Below are 25,627 nucleotides of genomic sequence, written 5' to 3' on the forward strand. Positions count from 1 at the left end.
AATTTAAAAGGCTGAGAATGTAGCTCAGTGGTAAAGCACCCCTGGGTTCAATCCCCAATATAGGCAGGAAAGCAAAAAATCCTCCCTGTAAAAATCCATTCCAACATCCAAGGAACTGTTCTCTCTCCCTTGGGGCCTAAAGTGGTACCTCTGAACGGAGAGGTAGGTGTGTGATTTTTAAAAGCCCTAGCTTGATTTTGAGGAGATTCCAAGCAGGTGATGGCACATCTTCTGCTTTCAATAGAGGGCTCCTGGGACACCCGCAGCCTAGCCTCTTTAATTCATTGCAGTGGCAACTGAAGCAGTCAGGACAAGGCTCAAGTCCTAATGCTCCTTCCGGCTTCTAGGCCCTAATGTTTTAAAATGACTCTGGTGCATTTTCCCCTCTTTCGTGATAAATTTTTCCCTCTAAATTACTGCAGTACTAACTGCCCATAGTACTTCCTTGGCACTTGCACACATATGTAGTCTCATACAAATAGATTTTGTCTTCCCAATTAGATTACTCTAGACATGTTTTATAGACCTCTTTACACATTCAACAACAGGGGCTCAGTTCCTTCAGAAGGAGGAAGTCAAATATCACCTAAGACCACCTGTTGATTCATTTTGGGTATGTGGGGGAGGGTACCAGTTGAGGATCAATGATTTTATTCTGTAGTTTCTGAGTGAAATCACTATGTTAGAGGAGGCCATCAAAAATATAAAACCAATATCAAAAACTCATTACTGGAGGGAAAAAAAAGTCATTAAAACATTCCAAAAAAATATGTGAACTTAAATATCTTTCATGATTTTAAAATACTTTTCTTGTCATTTATGTGCAGAACTGACAGTTGAGGATTAAAAGAATCTAAGCATATAACTCTTCCTTTCTTTTTTCTTCTTTCTCTTCCTTTTTTGTACTGAGGACTGAACCCTGGGGTACACTACCACTGAGCTACATCTAGCTGGTTTTAACTTATTTTAAGAAAGGGTCTGGCTAAATTGCCCAGGCTGGCCTTCAACTTGGCCTCAGCCTACTAAATCACTGGGTTTAATTTATTGGTGTGAGCAACTCCACCCAGTGTAAGCACATAACTTTAATGCTAGCTTGAAATTTGCAGTCAAGTGGGAGAATGAGATGATAAATTCTGCTTTAGTTCTAGCCATATAAAATCCATTTATTTTTTTCTGAGGAAACTGGGTGTGAATTTTTTGTCTACAATTGCAAAATTTTTCAAGATATACTTTATAAAGTTTCCCCACTCATTTTAATTAGCACTACAGAGCTAACTTACTAGAGAAATTTTCTGTCCTCCTAGAGATTAAAAAATCACACAAGGCCCAAATGGCAATAGAGCAGAAAAGGAAGGCCTTCATCATCTCCACAAAGGGTGGATCCTTCCAGATGGGGCTGCAATGAAGCCAGGGATTACAAGTATGTACTCCTTCTGCCAGGAGACAGCACAACTCTCAGTGTGGGAAGAACATTAAGGCATCTAGATGTCAAGATATCAAAACATAAACTGTGACCTAGTTGCCAGGGGAAAGGTAGATTAATACTTTTTAATTAATTTATTTATTTTAATTGGGTATATATGACAGCAGAATGCTTTTGATTCATTGGACACAACTGCAGCACAACTTTATATTTCTATGGTTATACATGATATAGTGGCACACCATATGTGCAGTCCACATGTACCTAGGGTAATGATGTTCATCTCATTCCACCATCTTTCTTGCCCCCATGAACACTCCTTACCCTTTGCCCAATCAAACTTCCTCCATTTTTCCCATGCCTCTCCCCTCCCCATTATGGATCAGCATCCACTTATCAGAGAGAACATTTGGCCTTAGTTTTTTTGGGATTGGCTTACTTTGCTTAGCAAGATATTCTCCAACTCCATCCATTTACATACAAATGCCATAATTTTATTCTCTTAATTCTGAGTAATATTCCATTGTGAATACATACCACAGTTTCTTTTATCCATTCATCTATGGAAAGGCATCTAGGTTGCTTCCACAGTTTAGCTATCGTGAATTGAGCTGCTATGAACATGAATGTGGCTGCGTTACTATACTTTGCTGATTTTAAGTCCTTTGGATATAAACTGAAGAGTGGAATAGCTGGATCAAATGGTGGTTCCATTCCAAGTTTCCTAAGGAATCTCCATACTGCTTTCCAGATTGGTTGCACCAATTTGTAGTCCCACCAGCAATGTGTGAGTGTGCCTTCCCCCCGACATTCTCCCCAACATTTATTGTTGTCTGTATTCTTGATAACTGCCATTCTGACTGGAGTGAGATGAAATCTTAGAGTAGTTTTGATTTGCATTTCTCTAATTACTAGAGATGTTGAACATTTTTTCATGTATTGGTTGATCAAATATATATCTTCTTCTGAGAAGTGTCTGTTTGGGGCTAGAGTTGTGGCTCAGCAGTAGAGCACTCGCCTAGCATGTGCAAGGCCCTGGGTTCAATCCTCAGCACCAAATAAAAATAAATAAATAAAATAAAGGTAATGTGTCCAACTAATAAACAAATATAGTTGTTTATTCTGTAGATCTAAAAAAAAAAAAAAAAACAAGAATGAGAAGTGTCTGTTCAGCTCCTTAGCCCATTTATTGATCGGGTTGTTTGTTTTTTTGGTGTTAAATTTTCTGAGTTCTTAATATATCTTGGAGATTAGTGCTCTGTCTGATGTGTGTGTGGCAAAAATTTGCTCCCAAAATGTAGGCTCTCTGTTCACCTCATTGATTGTTTCTTTTGCTGAGAAGCTTTTTAGTTTGAGTCCATCCCATTTATTCTTTTTTTTTTTTTAACTTTTATTTATTTATTTATTTTTATGTGGTGCTGAGGATTGAACCCAGGGCCTTGCACATGCCAGGCGAGCGCTCTACCGCTGAGCCACAACCCCAGCTCCTTATTAATTCTTTACTTCTCGCGCTTTAGGAGTTTTGTTAAGGAAGTTGGGGCCTAATCCAACATGATGAAGATTTGGGCCTACTTTTTCCTCTATTAAGTGCAGGGTCTCTGGACTAATTCCTTCCTTGATCCACTTTGAGTTGAGTTTTGTGCATGGTGAAAGATAGGGGTTTATTTTCATTTTGCTGCATATGGATTTCCAGTTTTCCCAGCACCATTTGTTGAAGAGGCTATATTTGGGCTGGGGATGTGGCTCAAGCGGTAGCGCGCTCGCCTGGCATGCGTGCGGCCCGGGTTCGATCCTCAACACAACATACAAAGAAAGATGTTGTGTCTGCCGATAACTAAAAAATAAATATTAAAAAAAAATTCTCTCTCTAAAAAAAAAAAAAAGAAGAGGCTATATTTTCTCTACTGTATGTTTTTGGTACCTTTGTCTAGTATGAGATAACTGTATTTATGTGGGTAGACTAATATTTTAAAGAAGAGGCAAAAGTTGATTGTCACTTCAGCAGGAATGCTCAAGGATAACAGGGTTTCAATATTAAGTGACAGCATTTGGCCAAGTGGGTCTCAAACTGCTCTATATCACAATCATATGGAGGCTCACTAAAAATGCTGACTCTTGCATTCACTACTCCACGTGGTGAATCTCAATTTATAGGGCAGGGGGACATAGAGTAAGCACTGTTAACAAGCTAGCTATTGAATCTTGTGCATCCAAATACAGTGTTTGACAACAGTTGCCTGGGTATTCTGTTCAGGTTTTCAGCCAAAAAAGTAGAATGTAGATGTTGGTAGGGGATCTATATTTGTTGCTACATTGCATCTATTTAATGAAAGTTTAGTATTAGAAAGCACAAAAGAGAGAAGTCTTTATTATTTTAATGACTGTTCAATTAATGCACTATTCCTCATCAGAATTTAAAGATGAGGAATAGCTAAAGAGCCAACTACTTACTACTTCATAAATACACCTACGTCTAAATACTTAATGGGTACTTTAAAGCCCATGTTTATTCTGTAGATCTAAAAAGTATGCAGCCATAAAAAAATGTCTACGTGAAGGCAATTTAAATTGCACTGTGCAAACAGTAGCCACTTGTCACATGTGTTTACTGACCACATGATATGTGCATACTGAGATGAGCTGTAAGTATAAAATACACAATGGATTTCAAAGACAGTATAAAAATGTAAAAGTATTTCAAACAACATTTATGCAGTTGAAATGATAATATTTTGGATACACCGATAAGAATATTCTACTTAGAAATTTTAAAAATCACATGTGGCTAGTATTGTATTTCTTTTATACATCACTGATCTGGATATTTCTGCTTAGCTGATTAAACACCACCAAAATTCTTCACCACTGCAGCCCATGTTTCAAGGCAGTCTGGCACCTGTATATAATCACCATCAATGCTATCTACTCTATGCATGTGAGGCAGAGACACAATTAGATACATGTCATTTTCCCATAGCTGATCTCTGTCCTTAATTCCTCTGTGACAATGCAAACTCAAGGTCAATTTATTTTGCTGTGTTCACAACTCAGCAAAGAGACAAATTTTGAGTTCATAAATGTTGATGAGTGACAACTCCCAAAGTAATCTCATTTCTAATTTCTATCGTTTTATTAAAATGCACATTCATACACAGGCTTTCTTCTACCACCTCTCTGGGCCATTATTTTTTAAGAAAAAAATTAATTAAGATTTCTGAATTATAGTATTAGATGTTTACAATAATTTCCATGCTTTTTCCTTATTACAAAATAGTACAAATTTTATTTCAGAAAAAAGCTAAATATAGAAAATTCACTCAAAAATAAACACTGGCTATTTTGGTATATACTCTCCCAATTTTTTTCTTTACTAGTAAGAAGTATTAATAGAAAAATATTAATTCTAATTATTTTTATTAATATTTTCAAACTAAATATGCTGCACATTTAAAAGACTTCTTCCTCAAATTCCTCTAATTTGTGTTGATTCTGTTAAATATAAGCCACTAAACACCCTTCATTTAAAAATAATCATATTTATAGAAAGAAAACATTTACTTTTACATTTCTTTAAAAGATAAAGAAGTCAAGAATATGGGCATGCCATCTCATGGAGTGCAGGAAATAAAGACCTAAAAATCACTTCACAGTGCATCACCCTCAAGGTGAGATGCCACCATCTTTTTGCTACTCAAAAGAATTCATGAATATTCTCATCTTCCTTCTGAACCCAAACTGAGAACCATGGAAAGTACAGGAATAAGTATCCTCTACCATGTTTTCCCTCTACAATTTTCAACATGAGTATGAGTATGTAACTCACCAGACTCTCATATATAAGAGAGATGTGCTTCAAAGACAGTATAAACATGTAAAATCTCACTAGTGACTTTCCACGTTAATGTGATTGTATTTTGGATATATATATTTTGGGTATGTGTATAAACTTTGAGTACATGGCAAGTCAGTATTAACTCTAAATATTTTCTTAAAATATATGTGAATCTTAAAATTTTATAAGCGAAAGAGTTGAGAAGAGTTGAAAGACTCCCTCTTCACCCAACTTGTATGAGGAAGTAGCTTTCAGATGAAGCTTTTCTCTACTTTGAGAAAGAGTCGCTGTGCCCAGTCCTGCCAGTGTTCCAGGTAGATTCTGTAGATGGGAGAGTGCAATTCTCTCCACTTCTTTTTGGTCATTAGGCTGAAGTGCCAGTAGTGTCCCCTGGCAAGCTATTTAATCCCTCCGTGACTGCTTCCTCATTTATACTTTATAGATGATGGTAACTCTCACACGATCGTTATAGGATTAACTATTAAAATATTCAATGCATTTAAAATAGTGCCTGGCACATAATAAGCACCATAATGAGCACTGTTATTATATTGTGACCCAGTTCTTCTGGGACGTAGACAAACATCCTTGGAATATCAGGAAAAATGAACGAGGGTCAGCTGGGGTCTTTGCTCTACATCTATAAAAAGACCACATACAAAAAGCAAGTAACTTCTCTGCAGTTTGCAAGAAAAGCTGTCTTTAAAAGAAAGACAGGGTAGCTGGGTGCAGTGGCATGTGCCTATTATCCCAGCAGCTTGGGAGGCTTAGGCAGGAGGATAGCAAGTTCAAAGCCAGCCTCAGGAAGGCCTTTTTGTGAGGCCCTAAAGGAACTTAGCTAGACCCTGTCTCTAAACAAAATATTTTTTTAAAAAAGGACTGGGGATATGGCTTAGTGGTTAAATGCCCCTCCCTGGGTTCAATAGGAAGGGAGGAAGGAAGGAAGAAAGACAGGGTAGCCTAGAATCAGAAAGTAAAAGCCTCATGAGCAAAGGTAATTGGTCACCCCTAGCATACTGGTCTTAAGACTCAAATGAAGATTCAAGAAAAAGGGAGAAGGCTGAAAGCACCAATCAATCCATTAGCACAAGCCAAGATCATGGTTTCCATACGGAACCATGCTAATGAATAAGACAGAAACTAAGGCCCCAACTCTCAAGTGAATGACCATCTAATTAACCATTCATTCAAGAAAGATCTTTAAATCACACCACTCAGGAGACAAATTAGCCTAAGAAAGCTGAATACTTTTCCTATAGCATTCATTTGGCTGCATCCTCAATATCCATTCCCCTCTTCCTGCTTCATGTTACATTCCAAATTCTCTAGCCAAGCTGTTTGGTGGGACTGACTAAATACTCACTCTAGGAGTGTACCCTGTCCAGATGAAGTCAAATCAGATGTCCTGTTCTCCAACTAGGGTCAAACATGGCAATGAGATGACTGCAGGATGATGGGGGTGCAGATGTGCTCTTTTCTGGGTGTCTGTAAGGTCCAGGAGACCTGGGATCTGGGGCAGCCATCTTGAGACCACAAGATAGATCCTGATTGTAAATGGAGGCTGCACTAACAAATAAAGCCAAAGAGTGGAGGGAAAGAAACTGGGTCCTGACTGTACCAATTAAGTCCAGGAACAGGTCTTGTTATAAGACTGAATTTGCCTACTTTATGATCAATCAGTTTTCTCTGCTACTTAAGCTACTTTGGGTTAGGTTTCCTTTTGTTTAAAAATCAAGAGAATCCCAAATGAACATGCTTCATAATCTAATTCTATTATAAAAATAACAGAAAAGTGAGCTATTTTCACAATTAACAGTTACCTGACTTTTTATTTATCATAATTAAAGATATTAGGGGGGGAAAGTATAAATTCACTTTTCTCAATAGAAACAATTTCCTTTGAAGTCTCAAAGTACAGATGGAAGACCTTGAAAGCATTCTATTTTGACTTCTGCTTTACACATATTCAGGACTGCTGCGTTCTCAGAGTGATGGAACCACTTCCTGAATTTTCAAGTAATTTAGGGTGACACACTGTCAAGGGTCACTGTCAAAGTATGCTCTAGATATTCAACAGCAACAAAGGAATAAGAAATCACACGTTCCCACTAGTGTTAGTGAATTAATGATAAATATACCTCTTACAGTGTTAAATGTACCCTTACTAAACATTATACTATATACTTCTGGTTTTCAGATCTAAAGCCCTTATTATGTAGTGCTAACGAACCTTGTACAGTTTAGGCCAGTTAATAGGTCAAGGCACTAACAACACAGGTTGGTTTGGGTATTTTTGTGTATAAGGTAGAGTGTGCTCCAACATTTTGCAATGTAAGATGTCAAAAGATCTTACAACGTTTGAGTAGTTCTTTCTGAACTGCTATAAAAATCTCTCTGTGCTCTGAATTATTCTGGCCATTAGGAGAGACAGCTCAGGCTGGGATGTAGCTCAGTGGCAAAGCATCTGCCTTGCATTCACAAAGCCCTGGGTTCAACCCCCAGTTCCAAAAAAGACAAAAAAAGGAGAGAGAGCTCTCCAAATATGGAACTCTAGCTCCTTACAAAGTGTTCAGCTTGTCTTGTGGGACATGGCTAAGGAGAGATACAATGATGTGTAAGCAGGAGTCATAGAGAAGTCAGGTGGACAATTTTAAGGAGGACCATACAGCATACTGAGCTCTGAGACAGGGTATGAAGGGGACTCACCTGCCAGAGCCTTGATGCGGGACCGCTCAAAGAGCCGTGCGGAGCTGTTCTCGTTGTCCCAGTCATCCACGTCCCAGCGGTTGTTGACATCGCTGTACTGCTGTTGGATCTCAATGTTGTCATAGTCTGTGGCTACTGTGGTCGTCATCTTGAACTGTCTCAGCTGCTCCTCCACATCAGCTCCTTCTTAGAATTCTGTAAGAAAGAAAAGGAAAAACATATTTAGGTGTCCAAAGTGTGTACAGTCCCCACAAAAGCTGCTAGGATAAAGGTGAGTAGAAAATAAAAGAGTTAGTGTTTGTCCAGCATCAGTCTTCTGGAGTCAAAGCTGGTTCTGAACTTCAGCACTGCCTTTGCCAGCTGTGTGACCTTGTTCAACCTTCTCAATATCTTGGAGCCTCAGTTTCCCAAAGGAAGTAATAAGAAAGATACTTCACAGGCTATTAAGAGGGTGAGATGATGGATTCCCAACAAATGGTTCTTTCTTCTTTGTAAAATTTGAACTACAGTTTTAAAGTTTTATCATGGCTATACGAACACCTACTTGGGGCTTCTGAATAAATTTCTTTGTTTCTATTGCATATCATCACAAACTATATAATCTTTTAGATTATCTTTAATCAAATGTTATATAAAAGAACAAATCATTTTTTCTATATATCTCACATAACAGAAAACCGTTGCCCAAGATTAAGATGTAAGAATATGGCACCAAGAGGGGCTGGGGTTGTGGCTCAGTGGTAGCTTGCTTGTTTAGCATGCGTGAGGTACTTGGTTCAGTTCTCAGCACCACATACACATAAGTGAAATAAAGGTCCATCAACAACTAAAAAATATTTTAAAAAAAGAATATGACACCAAGAATATTATCAGTTCATAGTAGATGCTCAATAAGTGATTATAATTATTTATATTGTTGTTATTACAGTTTCCGAGACCAATACCAATACCTACTCCTTAGGAACCAACCGAGTGTCACAGTGTTTTTCAGGGATAAATATGGCACAAGGACCTAGACCTCACTGTTGTCTTCACTTTATCACAATCCCTCAAAGAATGAAGAGAGGGATGTTTAGCTTTAAGTGCAGCCTTTCCCTTCAGCGTTGCCAAATACACTGAGGGCTTACCCCATGCTCAGCACCTTTCCAGATGCTAGGGATAAACAGTAAATAAGGTAAGGGAATTGCTCTAAGGAAGCTCAAGTCCTACTAGGGGCTGGACACACATAGAGAGGCAAAAGAGAGTTTAAAGAAAATAAAATAAAAGCAGAGTAAAGTGAAAGAGTGAGTGACTGTTTTAAACCTAGTAGTCAAGGAAGGCGTCTCCAGGTACTGAAATTGAGACCTCATTGCCGTAAAGGAATGAGTCAAGCACAGATGGAGAGGAACAGCATTCCAGGCAAAGGAAAACAGCATAGCGTGCTGGAGAACCAGCATGGCTGGAGTCTGGTGTGCAGGGGTGCAATGAGCACGACGGGAAGCCACTGGGCGGATTTAAACTCGTCACTGACATCACGGAGTATGTTTTTAAAGTAGTAATCCTGACTCTGTGTGGAAAACAGATTCTAGGGGTCAAGAATAGAAGCAGAGGTCAGTTGGAAGGTTACTCCAGTTGTGGCCCTGCGCTGTGGACTGGAGGAGGAGAGATGTGAATGTGTTCTAGAGAGAGAGCTGGCAGGACCTGAGGCAAGAGGAAAATGCGGGCCTGGCCCTGCTTGATTCCTATTGGTGTGGTTGAATTCCTGCATATTTTAAATTTCACCGCAGGGACTCAGACTCAGTCAGGCATGCAAAGCTACCTAAGTAAGTTGACTGCAAATAAAGAGTGGGAGGGAGAAGGATGATTCCTCCTGTAGAGGCAGGAAGATGTCCCAAGGGAAAGATGTTTGTTACCTCCCTCTTCCTTCCTATCTCATCCCTCCCCACACCCTAAAATTCAAAAATCCTAGTATTTTTGTACCTGGATGCTTATTTAGCAGAAGTCTCATTCAATGTGTACCGAGAATATTCACATGGACCATTCAGTGGCCTCATTACTACAGAGTCCGAATGATAAGACCAGACCTCCACCCAGGCACATAGAACGACCAATAAAAAGACGATTTTCTCATGTCACAGGAAAATAAAGCCATGTATGCTGAAAAGGAACGTTTATCCTATTGTAGTTCAGATGTAGCATTTCTCAAGCTGGGGCATATAAGCACATGTCACATGCAACCACATTTCCAGGTTAAATAAAATAAGCTGAAACAAACTAAACCTTAATAGCATAATGATTGCAAATAATGATATGAATAACTACGTCTTTTTTATCATTAGTAGTTTTGTCAGAAGTTAAGAACACGACCAATATATCCCACATGTTCCTCAGGAAGAAGTGCCGAATCCACCTTATAACCAACTCACATCTATAATCAAATAATCATCACTATTTGAGTAATCAAATCATCATCATCACTCAAACAGAAATCCTGAATGGGAGCAAAATTCCCAGACAGACAGACATAATCAATCTCAACAATGTACATGTATTGGTATATTAAGTATTGACAACTATTTTAGCAATATATTTACAGAATTCCATTAAAACAAAAAATCAGAAAACTAATTCAGTAAATATATTCTCCTGAATGATCTCATAGTTTCATTTAATATTCAGGGCCATCATCCCTCCTTTAAAAAGAAAAGATGGAAATCAATATTTGATTTTAGAGATCATTAACTTTCATGACTATATCACAGCATCAAAGACTTTCAGAAAATTCAGTCTTGAAGGATTTTACCTCGGGATAGGAGGATGTGCAGGTGATATTCATCCTAAATTCTCAAAGTATAGAAAATGTGATTTAATCCAGTCAAGCACAATGTACCTCTCCCTGGATAAGTTTTGGCTATTTGGTGCCACCTGCTGACCGATGAGAATGAGCCACACAGCAGCCTCCAGGGCCACCAACATCAGTCTAAGCTGCAACTTCCTCCACCCTGGCTCTGGAGTCGCCAGACTTTTCCTGTGACTGATTGAATCCCTTACTCCTACTGACCCATCCCCAATCACAACCAACTTCACAAGTTTCTCAGTAAGCAAATATTAATAAGTTTCATTTTCTTTCTATTAATAAGTTCATTTTTAGTTGACAGGCAATAATCATAAAAATTTATGGGGTACAGTAAGATAATTCAATAAATAAGTCATACAGAGAACTTAAAACACATTTTCCCTCAAGTGTTCTTTTTTCTAAAGATATATTTTTTAGTTTTAGATGGACACGCATGTTAGGTGAGCGCTCGACCACTGAGCCACAACCCCAACAGCCCCTAAGTGTTCTTAATTTATGGTATTCTTTAAAAGCACTGTGATTGGTCCTTAAAAAGGTAAATGGGAAGCAAAAGTATTTATTACTCTGTGTACAAAAGAAATATTAATGGTAGAAGTTATTATTTCATTCAATTGTTCCACTCAGGAGACTAGAATTTGGAGCCAGGCATGGTGGCACAGGCCTATAATCCCAGGAGGGGAGGCAGGAGGATCACAAGTTTGAAGCCAACTTCAGCAACTTAGTTAGACCTTGTCTCAAAATGAAAAACAAAAAAGTACTGCAGATGGAGCTCAGTGATAAAGTGACCCTGGGTTCAATCCCCAGTACCAACAAAACAAAACAAAGGCCCCAAATTGGGTATTGGTATTATTTTTCTCCATCTCTCTAAAGACATTATCAAACAGTTGAGTTTTCACAGCGATGAAACACTTTTTATTTTCAGGACAATTTCCCTCAGTAGACACACAGTGAAAGGGTGCTTCTGGTATTCAGCAGCAGTGAGGGAGTGACCAGAGGATGAAGAGCACCCAGAGTCAAGGACAGGGCTTGGGAGAGCATCCCCATGGCATGGGATGCCCGACACCCAGCATGCCTCAAACACTTCACCTCCAACCCACTTCAGCAAGGGGCCACGCCAGCTGTAAGCACAGTTTATATCCCACATACAGATGTTCCCAGGAGATTATCCTAAAAGGGTTGCATTTTCCCAAGGTGCTACTAGCCATAAATCCCCAGAGCCAATGAGGTAATGTGTACTTCTTAAATGACTATGGGAAGATGAGGAAGAAAAAAGGGAGAAAGACTTGGCCATCTTGGAACTCTGCCTGGAGGTTCCACAGTAGGAAAGCTAGAGAGGACTGTGTAAGGTTGGCACAGGACAGGACACTCTCCCCTGGGAGAAACGGCCCTCAATGCCTCTTAGGAGAGGGCCTGGATTCGATCTGATTTCATCTCCACAGTAGGAGCTCATTAAGTAGCTCTTGAAAAAGTAAAAATTAGTACTATCCTAGGTATGACATGGGCAATACCATGTTCTTTGCGACTAGGTTTTGAGAACATAGTTAACAGTGCCTATCCACCTCTACCTTCCCTACTCTTCTCTATTCCATGTGTGTGCATAAAAATGCTCAAATTACTCTTCTCTAATCCTGTGTTTCATGAACTGGAATACACCAAAAGATAACAAAGAAACTCCAAATGCCTTACCATTTTCTGCTTCAATAGCAGACACTTAATTTTCTGTAACTGGTGGACCAAAACACAAATGGATAAGGAAATTACTATTCTAGTCCTGAAAGGCAAAGGTTCCTAGATCTCTGCCATGGACTCCCACAAGGTTAACCAATAGGAAAGAAACTAGAGCATTACTCTCCCAGGTTTAAGAACTCTTACTAGTTCTCCTCTGTATTGAGTAAATTCTGGAAGTCAACATCTAGTACAGCCAAGAGAAAGAATATTTAACATATGGGAAGTTGCCTCCAGCTCACAATTTACACAATTTTACTTCCCAAGATGTCGTATTTATTTTCTATTTCACACAGGTAACAGATAAACAGAGTTTTTTTTTTTTTTTCTGAAAAATAAAACCTCAGTGGTGCATACTGTAATCCCAGCCACTCAAGAGGCTGAAGTAGGAGGATTGCAATTTCAATCTCAGCCTGGGCAACCTAGCAAGACAGCCCCCTGCCCCCCTGAAAAAAATTAAAATTTATTCCCAAGTTTCCTTCCAGCAACTTCTTGTGATACTCTGTAAAATCTCCCCAGGAGTCCACCAACTCTCCTATGTTTGACTAGTACCCTGTGCTGACAGCTACTCCCTAGACAGTTAAGTGCAGGGGGAGACTCTATTCTTAAGGTGGTCACATTTTTAGAATTGGCTGCTAATGAATGTGAACATGTATTTAACAAGGTGTATCTCCATGCACTATTAAAATTCAAGTTTCCCTTTTTAATTTAGTCTTTACCCATGAAAGTTTTTTTTTTGGTCCAAATTACTCAGATTTCATAAAACAAAGCAACAAATAAAGAATAAATAGAATTTTCATTGGCACTACACACAATCATACACACATATGCACTCGCTTAATACTCAACCTTAATAAAGGGTCAAATAAATAAATAAGAAGGTGACTAATATTTGCCAATCCTCCTTAAGGAGAAAAATCAGATGCTGACAATCACTCTGGGAGAATTCACAGACCCAGATGTTCTGCAAACACTGAAAACCCTCTCATCTTACTCAAAAAAGACGTGAAAAGGCATACACTGGACTGCTCGTGTGCTCTTTTTTAAAATATTAAAAAATAAAAATAAGTCCTGCTCAGGACTTTGAAGAGACCAAATTAAGTGTCTAAGAACTTCCAGTAACAGACATTGGAGGGTTTTGCCTCAAACCTCTCCACCATTCAGTTGCCAGGAAGCAGGGAAGTTGCCTCCAGCTCACAATTTACCTGAGGCTATATAGCAGGTATACAATCACCAGTCCATATTTCATCTTCTTGGTAGGTTGCTAATGTTGTATTGTTTCATCCCTATTGACATATGAATTCTACTTGATTGACAATATTTACCTAATATGTATTCTTCCATCACATTATTTCATACCTTCCAAAGTTAAACTGCATGGTGTCACATAGCTCTTTATCTTTTTCTCCCATATCTGTATCACTGTTGAATTCAGAAAAGCACACAATCTAATCTTTAAAATGCAGAGCTAGTAGGTCTAAGCCCTAACACAACTAATAATATCAGTTTTTTTGATGGCTTGCCCTATGTTCTCATTCAGTCCTCCCCAGCAACCTTTTGAGGAAACTATTATTAGCTCTATTTTGCTAATAAACTAAGGCTTAATAAATGATGAATAATCTAAGGCTTTGCCAGTGATAACATAGCAAGAATCAGATGAGGAGGTCAACAGGATCTGAACCAAGTAGAGCAACTTCAAAGTCCAAGCTTTAGGTAAACAACTCAATCCTTTAACAGTGATCCATATCAGAAAACTATCTGAAGGACTCAAGGATCTTAAATAAATGACGACATGGATTAGCCCTCATCAAAGTTTAATGTCTGCCTAGAGCAGCAACTCCCCAAGCCAGGTTTCCCAGCCTGTGCTTTCAAAATGGGGATGATATTGCCCCTGATGGACTTCAAATTCATTTGGGGAGTAGGTGAAAAGCTCCTTTGGATGTTAAGTACAGATACACTGCACATCTATGGTATTTAAATGTTAGGGCTGGGCAATAGTGTCTAAGAGACTCCTGGTGGGGGATGGGGAAAACAAAAAGGGTGAGAAACCCCACCCAAGCTGAAAGGAAAGGCTCATCTCCTTCAAGTATATGAAGATTTGAGAGAAAGCCTTAGAAGATAGGAAGAGGAAGAGCACGTTCTTTTGTGTCAAAGAAGTACAATTTCACTTACCCCATCCCATTCCTTGTTCCTCTGACATAAAACCACAATGCGGGACTGGGGTTGTAGCTCGGGGGTAGAGCACTTGCCTAGCACGTGTGAGGCACTGGGTTCAGGTCTCAGCAGCACATAAAAATAAATTAAATAAATAAATAAAGACATTGTGTCTATCTACAACTAAAAATTAAAAAAAAAAAAAAAAAACACCACAATGGGCTACTCCTCCCAACACTGAGTGTGTGCTTTGGAGAAGCAATGAGGGTTTGGCCATTGTCCACCTGTAACATTTTCAAAGTGCCCACTATAAACCTTCATCACAACAGTCAAAGATAGGCCTTTCCTACCAGATCAGTAGCTAGGGGAAGCCTGGATCTAGCTCTAAAAAAACACAGCTGGAGAGCGAGAGGTGTTTTTGTTGTAAACAAACGGGCTCTATCCTTTGGAGGAACAAAATTACTCTTATTGTGAAAGAAATTAATTATTTTAAAAGATGTCACTAGTAGAAAAGACACTGACCATAGTTTTATTTTAAGACAGTTTATCAAAAAGATCTTGTTGTGGTTCAAGAACTTGTTATTACAGTTGGGCCTGTTGGCATATGCCTATAATTCCAGCAACCAAGGAGGCTGAGGCAGGAGGATTATAAGTTTTAGTTGCTGCAACTTAGTGAGACCCTATCTCCAAAAAAAAAAAAAAAAAAAAAGGAAAGAAAGAAAAGAAAAAACAGCTGGGTGGGAATGTAACTCAGTGGTAGAAAGCCCTGGGTTTCATCCCTGGTGGCATAAAACAGACAAATTATAGAATGACAACAAGGAGCAATTAATATGAGACAGGGCATTACTCTGACCTTCCTCCAAGCATTCCACCACTAAGCTGTATCCCTACCCCTCTTTTAAAATTTCATTTTCAGATAGGGTCTCACTAAAACTGCCCAGTCTGGCCTCAAACTTGTGATCTTCCTGCCTCAGCCTCCCAAGTAGGAGAAGGATCATGGAACTGAGCCACCAAGTCCAGCTGTACATTAAAATTTTATACACAGTACCTTATTTCTTTCCTCTGCCCATATTTGATACATTCTAAATTTTACATATAATTTTAGGGGTCCTAATTTTAAAGTCATCAATTTTGAAAGTGGACAGCAGAACAAGGTTAGCTCTTCCAAAGTTCATTTATAAGCTTCAAGATCACCTCATTGAAACCCAACTAAAATTGTTAAAAAATAATTCCCACTAACTAGATGGCTATCCTCGTCTACATGGCAGCCAAAAATTATCTTTGCTTCTGTTCCACTTACAGAAAAGAGCAATTAAAATTAAATCATTAACTCCGTACAGGCCTAACACCATGTTCTTAAGGCCAAAGTGGGGTTTCTGAGTCACTATAAAAATTATTTGTCTTACTCTTATTTCCAAATGGTATTGCTGCCAAAACATCAATCCTGAATTTCAGTGAGTTTGGCATTTCATTGCCTTCTTCCTTGTGAAATTGCTACAAGTCAGCATCATGTGTGCCTGAACAACAGAGGACCAATCACAAAACAAGCTTTCTATCTGGAAGCTGACTTTTACTCCTAGAGTGGCCCAGTGCCGAAAATCTATCAAGTGAAAACGTACATCTCAATTACCCAGACTAGGGATCGAATGAAAGAAATATGTAGAACTGCAATAAAAAGCAATACTATAGCAACTGTTATGTCTGTCTGTCTGTCTCTCTCTCTCTCTACACACACACACACACACACACACACACACACACACACCAGGTTCCTGTCTGTTCTATTCACCTTTATATCACCAGCATCTAGCACAACATCTAAGCCATAGCAAGTTTTTTTTTTCCCTAGGAAAAAAATGTGAAATGAATTGGCAGGTGGCAGGAACAATATCACCATACAACCACCTAACTCTAGAACACAATGCTTCTTGCTACATATGAATTCTGGACCCCCGTAAAAGTCTCATTGTTATGTAAGAGACAACCTTCTCTATGCAGATTCATGTAGTAAAAGTTGAATTTTTATAAGAAATCTGTTTTTACCTGGCTCACACTTGTGTAGGATTAAAAAAAGAATTACCAACTTCATGATCTCATTTGGAATTGCGTTATAACATATTTATCATAAATACAGATTGTTCTAAGATCACTTTCGTTTACAAAATGGTATAAACCCTAAGTTCTACTGATAACCCAAATTTCCAGAAGTTTGAATTTTATTACTCAAAAATTTCTCAACGAGCGGGCTGGGGATGTGGCTCAAGTGGTAGCGCACTCGCCTGGCATGCGTGCGGCCCGGGTTCGATCCTCAGCACCACATACCAACAAAGATGTTGTGTCCGCCGAGAACTAAAAAATAAATATTAAAAATTCTCTCTCTCTCTCTCTCTCTCTCTCTCTCTCTCTCTCTCTCTCCTCTCTCACTCTCTCTTTAAAAAAAAAAAATTTCTCAAAGAGCAATTGTAACAATTCTCATTGCTTGGGCAGCAAGCCTATTCCCTCTGTATGCTTGATGAACATTTTCCAAACTTACTACTTGTACATCCGTAATCTTTCAGATAAATGAGTAAAGGTTGGCGTATGATACTTGAAAGGGTATCATGAGCCATCCATGGGCTGTATGTGGACTACACTGCACATCATAGCTTAGTGAGGAGATGAGTCTGGCATTGGGAACTCCCTGTGGCACACCCCCACCGGGACTTACTGCCTGATGAGGTGAATTTCCCCCTCAAGCTCTGCCAAAGATCCCACACAACACCTGAGATGGGTGTGACCTGAGAAGATGCCAATCAACCTGCTGACTGCGAGGCATCAGGAAGCAAGACTCTGCCCTTTATCCCTGTCTTTGACTTACCCCCTTAAATAAACTACCAGAGCCATCTTTCCTTTGTCTAGTTCCAGCTCCCATGTGAACTAGATCTACCAGGGGCTTTGCTTTTGTAAATAAATTTCTGACTATTTGTGTTTTGTTCCTAATTATTTGAGACTTTAAGTTTTAGGGTGGGTTACATCCTCCCGGGTAGAAAGAAGAACCCCCCAGTGAGACACTGGCCATCGCCCCTGTTAAAAGGTGACAGCAACTCCAGAAAAACTAAATATGATCAAACTTGTGTTACTAAAATTTGTTTAAACCTCATTACAATCTGAAAGAATTTCCAAAAAAAGAAAGAAAGAAAGAAAGAGTGCCTAATAACATACACAGTCTGGAATTCATTAGAATCCTGTATATTAATGTTAATATAAAGGCTCATTTCCAAAGGTGCTCAATATTAAACTTGATATCAAAGTAAATGTTTTCAAATGATACAAGTAAATGTGGATTTTACTGTGACCTACAGAATGTCTAAACACTAGTATAAAAAAATAGAAAAAAAAAGAGCCACAGTGTCTAAAATAGTACCATGAATTTGGGATCATGAGGAGCTCTAATAGAGGACTTGACAGCTAGCAGGATGCATTTACCAGGCAAGGATGTGTACCACTGGCCAGAGCATCAGTCCAACACCCAGGCTGGGGATGCCTTATCACATTTCCCAGAAAGTCATAGAACAATGCAGCTTATCCAAGGCTACATGGGCATGAGCTTATAATTTAAATGGCTCTCACTCTTTTTCTCAAATGACTTCAAAATGAAAACAAGGTCTTAGCAGGTTACACGCTAAGTGTAAGACAAACAGTTCTGTTAGTAAAAGAAATGAACTTTTTTTATTCCCCCCGCAGGTGAGAAGAGACATAGAACAAGACCAGAGTACTGAGATCACATCAAATGTCTTTTAAAACTCCCGGATATAGAGGGGCTGAGGATATAGCTCAGTAGTAGAATGTTTGCCTAGCATGTGCAAGGCTTTGAAATTGATCCCTAGCAACACACACACAAACACACACACGCACACACACACACACAAAAGGAATGTAGCTCAGTGATAAGAGTGAATCCCTAACGCGTTTGAGGCCCTGGGTTCCATTCCCAAAAATACAAAAGTAAAAGCCAGGCACTGTGGCTCACACCTATAATCCCAGTTAGTGGGGAGGCTGAGGTAGAAGGATTGCAAGTTAGAGGTCAGCCTCAACAACTTAGCAAGATACTGGGTAACTTAGCAAGACCCTGTCTCAAATACAAAACAAAAAGAGCTGGGGATGTAGCTCAGTAGTAAAGTCCTTCCTGGGTTCAATCCCTATTAACAACAACAACAAAAATGTGGTTTAGTTAGTTTAGAAGGACAATGTTTCAAGGCTAGCCTCAACAAAAATTCCCTGGTGATATGATTTTGGAAAATGCCTTTTCTAACTACTTGCTCAACCCAAATCAAGCTGATAACACAGTTATTAATGCACAAGATTTCTGCTTCTCCAAATATCTACAAAGCATGTACTTTGTTTTTTCCTGTTCCCAAATGCCTTCAAAGCAGTTGCTTCTTTTCTCGAAATCAGGAGCTGAGTAAATAATGAACTGGATGGCAGGGCAATCTGGAACCTTCGGAGGGAACTAAAGGCTGTTAGTATTCTATAATCCTGTACAGAGAGAGAAATCTGGGGGTAGTAGACACCTGATGAATTTTTTTGTGTGTGTACTGGGGATTGAACTCAGGGGCACTTGACAACTGAGCACATTCCCAGTCCTATTTCATATTTTATTTAGAGATAGGGTCTCATTGAGTTGCTTAGCGCCTCACTTTTGCTGAGGCTGGCTTTGAACTCGCGATTCTCCTGCCTCAGCCTCTTGAGTCATAAGGATTACAGGTGTGTAACGCCATGCCTGGTGGTATAAGGTCTTATAAATCAAGAGTTACCTACATTTCATTTCATATTTTAAAACTAGATTTATCACACTTGAAATTTTAACTCCCTTCACAGACAAAGGGAAAACATCAAACAGCAACTTCAAATTTGGGGTTCATTCCTCAAGATAAACATACACAGACTGCGTGCTGAACTCAAGATTCAAGGATGATGGGGCAGATTCACAACACAGGACCCAGGTCCAGTCAACACTTTCCTCCCTTCCTTAGAAAGCACACTTAGCACAGCAAAGGCCCCAGTGTCAAGAAGGGACTCAGAATTGTTCAAATATGCATACAGTTCTGCATTTATATTTTAAGACAAAGTACCCAAAGCTAAAGAGAGGAAAACTGATAGTAAGTCTAAGAAAGCATGGCAGGCTCAGCAAGAAGCAACAGGAGAAGACACTTCATTTTTAGAAACCAAGATAAATTACCCCAGAATACTGACCAACCCAAAAGTGTCCAGAAGAGGGCAGCCAGGCTGTAAGACATCTAGGAGTCCCAGCCCAGAACTAGCACCACTCAGGGAAAAGCCCTAAAGAGACAACAGTGCAATCATCTTTAGAGGGCAGCTTCAGAAGTCCTCATAAAGAGCTAGCAGACTCCCTGGCAGGCTGGGGGCAGCAATTTCATAGTAGCACAGGATTAGGAGCTTCTTTCTCATAAAGCTCCCCAGAAACGCAGCCAGGGTTGCCCAGGGGGGTGAACCATTCAACAAGGTAACTACAGAGGGGGCTGAGTACTGTGTGGGAAGCTGGGCTATACGAATACCAAGATCCTTTCCAACTGATAGGCCTCTATGAAATGGTTAACCACAAAGTGTTCCCCATTCTTGCAAATCAATGTAACACGGTATATCTACAGTACTTAAAACCTGTTTCCCAAGGTGAGTGTAATGCTGTCTCTTAAACGATGGGGGTTCAGAAAGTATTTCAAACAAATGTTTTTTCCATTCCTATTTTTAAATGAATCTGTTAATCATGACCATTCTTTCTTTGGGGCATTTTCATATTAAGAAAACCTTTGTATTCTTTTTATGAATGAAAGTATTCTTCTGCAAACATTTATACACATTTTCACTGGGTTGCACAATGCCAACTGAAAATAATAGGCAGAAATTTTGAAAACAGTTTTTACATTTTTATGAAAACATTTAAGTCCACCACTAGAAATATCTATCACCAAAGTATTTTACTGGGAAGTTTTATACTTTTTAAACATCATAGGTACTGCAGAAAACATTGTTGATTAAAAAACAAAACACCCTTCTAATTAGAAATACTGCTTATGCTAATGTGACTTCTCAAGTCATAGAGATACTGAGTCTGGGATTTTGTTATTGCAAAAGGATAGAGATATTCCTACTTAGTAGATGTGAGATTACCGAGAGTTTTTTTTATGATGTAATAACGTCATAGAACATGAGAATGTATGATGACTGTGCTTTGCAAGTCCTTTGTTTCGACTGTTTACATGAAAACTCTCTGCCTCTTAAGGTTGTGGGGAGGGAGGTGGCCGCATCTCAGAAAGTCATTTACCTAAGAAATTACTCTTTTCACCTGACCAGGTTTTTGCTCTAATGGGACAGACGTGACCCAGTCAGTCCCACGTAGGGCATTTACTGAGCAATGTGCACATGCCAGCGTTAACTGTACAGCAGCAGTGTCCTACCACAGTGAGGGGGATACTCAGAAAAGGAGCTGGTGGCAACAAGGTACCATATCGGAAGGCTGCAGAATTTGCTTTGTTAATGGCTATTTTTTTAAGATATTTATTTTTTAGTTGTAGTTGGACACAATACATTTATTTATCCATCTATCTACTTGTTTATTTATTTATTTAAATATGATGCTGGGGATCAAACCCCAGAGCTTCACACGTGCTAAGTGAGTACCCTCATTAATGGCTATTAATGCAGTTCCCAAATGACCAATTTTCTAAAAACAGAATATGATGGCACCAAGATATTTCGGAGCAGAGTGAACTTACATATGTGGAACCTTCAATAAAGTATGAGCAAGTTGTTCACTGAAACCACTCTCAGCTACAGGAAGATGAAGAATTGGGCGATTAGGCATTTAGGTGTGTCTTGGCCAGAAGTGGGCAAAGGGCATATGTTTTGGATATTGCTGAGTTGCTTGTTAAAGAGTGAGTATATCCTAAGACTAGAGAGGAAAAGGCCAGTTTAAGAGTTGGAGAAAAGAACATGAGTTAAAACAGTAACCCACAAGGATAGTCACTTTCATGTTCAAGAAGATTTCTTGTTTCTAACCTTGGATACCTTTAAATGCTGCTAATTCTTCAGATTCTCAAAAGGTTGGAGGCGGGGGAGTCAGTGTCAAAGACATCTCTCCGAAAAGCATCCTATTCCCACACTGAGCTTGACAGGCAGGAAGGGTGGTTGATCCCCTTAGTTACTGACTGCAAAGAGACCTCTCACACTATGCCTAGTCTTCATGAACAGGAATGCAGCCACAGGCTTATGCAGTGTGCTAAAAGACTGGGCAAGTTCCTATGAGATCATTCTCATATCTCCATATGGAACATGCAAGAAAAGTTGAATAGAAACTATCAGAAAGGAGATGCAGGCTGGGGTTATGGCTCAATGGTAGAGGTGCTGGGTTTGATTCACAGCACCACATAAAAACAAATAAATAAAACAAACGTATTGTATCCAACTACAACTAAAAAAAAGAAAAGAAAAAAAGAATGGAGATGGAGATACAAGTCTTAGGGGCAGATGACAATGGGTGATCAGAGTCCAAATGTGTCATCTTTTTTTTTTTTTTTTTTTTTTTAATAAGCTCAACAGAGTAAGCTCCATCTGGCAAAAAGATTTTTCTTTTTAAACTCAGGGATCACTGAACCGAAGACTAAGAATGCATGCAATTGTTAAAACCCCTCCTGGTGTAAAGTCCAGAGTGACTACTATGCCAGGAAAGAGGGCAGCTGCACAGCAAGGAGCATCAGCTCTCCTCTTCCTCGGCACCTCAGAGGGAACGTGGCAGAAACTCAAGGACATTCTTCCCTCAGGTGGCTGCCTGATGTTAGCTCAGAAGTCAGTGCAGAGCTCCTTCTCCACAGAGGGCAAAGCCAACAAGTATCAGCCCTCTTCAACCAGACTGCTCACCACTCACACATTCCAGGAACTTCCATCTAGATGCTCTAGAAGGCTCCTGCTAAAAGCTCAAAGGGCTTTACAAAAGAGGTGTGGCCAACCCCTTCCCTGTTGCTTCAGTGCACATTCCAAAAATGAGGGGAAAAAACACCCCAGGTAGACCAGAGTTTGCCTTTGGTTTGGCACTGGGATAGATTTTTCATTAACACGTCTCTGTCTGACTTTGGGCTAAGTCTGTTAATCTTTCTCTACATGGAGAACCTTCCGCAGGAAAAGCAGGCAGGGAGCCATCACCCATGCATGCACAGCCTCAAAATGTATTCTCCGGAGTGGATATTATTTCTCTTCCTGAAATGGCAGGAGGTATCTTCAATCTCTGCTGGCTGTTGCCAGAAATAGACAGCTATGTCAGAAGCAGCCCTCCACGAAGTAAACTGACCCCTCACAGAGGAGGGGGTGGGCAGGTAAAGCTAGACCCTTCCGACAGCCTGACCATTCCCACAGCACTAAATTGACGCCAGCTGCCCATTATAGTCTACATTCCTTAGGTCCCTCTAACTGGCTCCTGACAAGACTAACAAACCTTCATTGGCTTCCAGATGATGAGAGGGCTGAAGCCTCTGGGACCAGAAAGTAGAAAATAACTAGCTCCCCATTATAGCTACAGTCTCACACTCCCATGGGGCGGGGGTGGGGGGGGCAGGTATGAAAGGATAGGGTGTCATTTCAGAGGGCACTGAATGTTTTGGATAAGGAATAATGAATTCTTTGATTGGCATCCAGAAAAGAAAAATACACACACTCTCTCAAGTTTCATATTTGGAAATGGATTCTGTCATATTACAAGAATAAAGAACAGATCTGGAAATGAACCAAAGCCCTTTAATCCAGTCTTGCTTTACAATGCAAATGTTTTTCTATCAAATATTCCAAAATATGCTAATCATCACCTGCAACACAAATTTTCAGGGAGCTAGAAATACTTAACAAAAATGTGATCCATCTTTTCTCGCAAAAAGTCTCATGTACACAAGTTGTATCATAATTGGGTTCTGGCTTCCATTTTTCTCAGCTGCAGCAACCCCCTCTACCACCAACATCCTCCCCTCTCCCCAGAGGCTCCCATCCTAGGTGGGGCTAGTAACTCTCCAGTGCCAGCAAGGGACACCCAGGTACCACCTTTCCATCAACCCAACCACCACACCAAGGAGTTAATGAGTAGAAAGGTGAGTAGGTAAGGAGGGCATTCTGGAACCTTCAAAACATGAAGTACTGGAATGACCCAGCCAGGGTCTATGAAGTGCATCCTCTCTTTCTAGATACCACACAACCACACCATGTGTTCAGTCAGGTTAGCATTTAATGGGTTTAAAAGATCCTTAATGGATATGGTAACACGAGAGATGGTCATTTACATCAAACACTGCTGAATTTGTACTGTTCCCTAAAGGAGAGAAGAAGAGTTTCTATAACAGAGTTGCCCAGCTATGCTGAGAAGCTCTTTTGTGATAATAAGTACCTCATATGGAAGTTGCCATCTCATTTGGGCAATTATAAACCTATTTGTTTCTCAAAGAAAAAAAAAAGAGCACTTGAGGCAGTTTGTCAGCCAGAAGCTCCAGTGGGAAAAGGAAGGGCAGTTTCCAACAGGGTGTCAAGGCAGGAAGGTAAATGCTCCTCCCTGTCACCAGGGAACCCACCGTTCTGCTCTCTGCGGCTTCCTAAGCTGAACCCCTGCAAGATAGTATACAGGCATCTTGGGAGGTCACTAGATATTCCTTCCAGAAACAGACCATCCCATACTTGGGTCAGTATCCACAAGGGACATGGGAGAAGTCACACGGGTGCTCAGGGCCTCCGTTTCCTGTCTGCTAAGAGAGAGAGCTGGTCTAGAACAGTGACTCCCCACTCTGAACAAACATCACAAATACCAGTGGGGATCCGATTTAATTAGCTTGGCTTGATTATAACCTGACTCAGTGATCATGAAGATTTTTCAACCATGCAGCGAAAGGCTGACAACTACCAATCAACTGGTGCTCCTGCTAGCTTCAACAAAACAGAGAACTTCGTAATTCTCTAATATGGACAAAATCATCTACATATACACCCCCTCAACTCCTTGACAACCCACCTTAGCATGGTGGATCAGGACAGAAAAGGTATGCTTATCACTGAGTCCATCTAAGTATGCTGCCTGGTCCTAAGAACCCTTGAAGCATTGAGTCTGAAGCCTACATAAATGATCTAGAAGCTTCCAGTCAGCTCTAGAATTTGGATACACTATTTGGGATTTAGATTTTATTTTCCTCTGCTGTAAGAAACATGAGTCTCACAATAAGATATCTTGGACACAAATTATTGGCTATTTAAAATAAACCTTCATCCAAGAAATGTTAACTACTTGCCATTGTTGGTTTGTTGTTGTTGTTGATGTTGTTAAAGAATGGAAAACTGCCTAAAACATTCGTTCACTTCCTCACTTTTAGTAGATTACAGACCACAGAAAAACACAAAACAAACCCTAAGAAATGAACAATTAACATCACAAATAGTGAGAAGGATTACAATAGCAAGATGCCAAAAACACTGATTACATTTCAATTACCATTTGCACTTTCATCTGGAAAACATATCCCCCACTGGAAAGTACCCAGTGCAACAGCTGCACCGCCCTTTCAACTTTCACAAACACGGGAAAAGTTAGCCAAAAACGCGGGGCTGGCTGGCATCCAGGGGTTTATTATGATGTACTATTAGTCCATAGTGAGAACTGTGGGCTAAGGCAAGGGGGAAAGAGAAGTAACCACAGGGGCTTCGTAATCATGTGCAGATGTGAAGGTTTCTGAAGCTTTATCTGCCAGAAAATGCCTTCCATATTACTTCCACTACCTGAGGCCTTTATCACTTTAATTAGATAATTGCAAATGTTGTGTTTTTAGGATATCATTTAGAGGCTTAACTGTGAAACTATTTTTCTTATGTCAGTGGCTGGGCCGTTGCTAACATTTTAATATTTTTCACATGTAAAAGCAAACTGGCCAACCGG

General features: G+C 39.7%; 1 protein-coding gene across 2 annotated transcripts in view; it reads right to left on the reverse strand.

Moving 5' to 3' along the window:
• SPTBN1 (spectrin beta, non-erythrocytic 1) overlaps nt 1-25,627 on the reverse strand; it is a 198,402-nt gene that overhangs the window by 135,477 nt on the left and 37,298 nt on the right. For both annotated transcript variants that reach the window (XM_081265412.1, XM_081265413.1), the window contains exon 2: nt 7,962-8,156. In XM_081265412.1, coding sequence (XP_081121538.1) covers nt 7,962-8,109 — 148 coding nt within the window. In that variant the 5' untranslated portion in view covers nt 8,110-8,156. The remainder of the gene's footprint in view (nt 1-7,961; nt 8,157-25,627) is intronic.

Source organism: Spermophilus citellus (assembly GCF_964194105.1).
Source record: "Spermophilus citellus genome assembly, chromosome: 13".
Classification (NCBI taxonomy): domain Eukaryota; kingdom Metazoa; phylum Chordata; class Mammalia; order Rodentia; family Sciuridae; genus Spermophilus; species Spermophilus citellus.